The sequence below is a fragment of the Penaeus monodon genome, chromosome 34 (assembly GCF_015228065.2).
Source record: "Penaeus monodon isolate SGIC_2016 chromosome 34, NSTDA_Pmon_1, whole genome shotgun sequence".
In the NCBI taxonomy this organism is placed as follows: Eukaryota; Metazoa; Arthropoda; class Malacostraca; order Decapoda; family Penaeidae; genus Penaeus; species Penaeus monodon.
Window position 1 is genome coordinate 12608122 of NC_051419.1, and position 1379 is coordinate 12609500.

At 36.7% G+C, this 1379-nt stretch overlaps 1 protein-coding gene across 1 annotated transcript in view; it reads right to left on the reverse strand.

Moving 5' to 3' along the window:
* LOC119594819 (enhancer of polycomb homolog 1-like) overlaps nucleotides 1–1379 on the reverse strand; it is a gene marked incomplete in the record, with an annotated part of 44199 nt that overhangs the window by 4648 nt on the left and 38172 nt on the right. Inside the window, 2 exon segments of the mRNA XM_037943909.1 lie at nucleotides 39–181; nucleotides 373–504. Coding sequence (XP_037799837.1) covers nucleotides 39–181; nucleotides 373–504 — 275 coding nt within the window.

Sequence of the window (1379 nt, forward strand, 5' to 3'; positions counted from 1 at the left end):
GTAACAGCATAAGAAGCACAGTCACTCCATGGACATACCTGCCACCTCTGCCAACTCTCCTGCGGGCAAAGCCTATACACCGACGAGCAGGATGTGCCAAGGAGGTGAGGGAAAATCTAAATCTCGGGTCTCCACCTCCACCTTCACTCGGTGGGACCCAAGGCCAGTTACCTTCCTTAGGCTGTAGGCAGAAGTAAGAAATCAAGAAAAAAATAAGATGCACTGGAACACTGAACAGAAATTTCACTAATTCACTATTTTCTAACTTTTCTGATGGCATGCCAACAGCAATTATTAAATGCATTAACCACAAGTCCCGCTACCATAAATTATCTTTTTCTGAATTCTCCTTTTGTGTCTAAAGATACTTACCGCATGATAATTAGTAAATTTTTTCCTTCTAAATGTGAAGACACCATCTGGTTCATTTTCTTCCTCTGCTTCTGAAGGGGAGGGTGAAGCGACCTCATCCTCTGAGCTGGGAGCCGCATATGCTAGGGAGTCCTATGGGGGATAAATGCAAAGGCATTAATCATGAAGGGAACAGTTAATAAATTTGGCCCTCTGCTCTAAGACACACTAGAGGACTAGGACTCAAGAAAACACTTCATAAAATGTCAAAAGAACATGTCTTAAAAAAAAAATCTATGTTGGTGGAATATTATGTTCTATTAATAAAAAAGTCTCATTATAAAATTGAACCTTTTGCCTGGCAATCAATTTTTACCAGTCAATCATACAGGAGACCAAATTGATAAGTTTTGTATTTTATTTGTAAGTGTAAAGATTAGGAATGAAATGCTGAGATGTAAATATACCTATTCCTATGCAAATAATATCTTTACAATCTCATTAATAAAGTTATTTGTAACTTTGTAACATGCAAGAGGAGGGAAAGCTAACTGGCTGCTTTTCTTATTAGAAGACTTGAAACAGGTATTTTCTAAAACTTTTCCAGGATATTCACGGGGTATACAAATATATAGCATACACTGTTCAGTAGTGTACACTATGGATACTATTTCTGAACTCTATATGTTTTCCATGGGAAGCATACTGCAAACATACTGCTTGTGGTATATGTGCTACATGCTGGAAACCCATGATCTAAACCATATGAAGTATACATGTTATCTATATCACACAATACTGACAGTTAAGGGTATTTCCCATTATTCTAAAGAGAAATCCCTCATACAGGTAGATTTTAAAACTACAAATGTCATTGAAAAATGAAAACAAACATAGACCTTCTGCATAGACACTTGATATGAGTGGACTGAGCTTTACAACATCCAGGTTTAAAGGGTTAAGTAAGCAGAAAATGATTATGCTTCAAGTAGTGAACATTTTCTATTATGAAACTGGACCAAAGTATT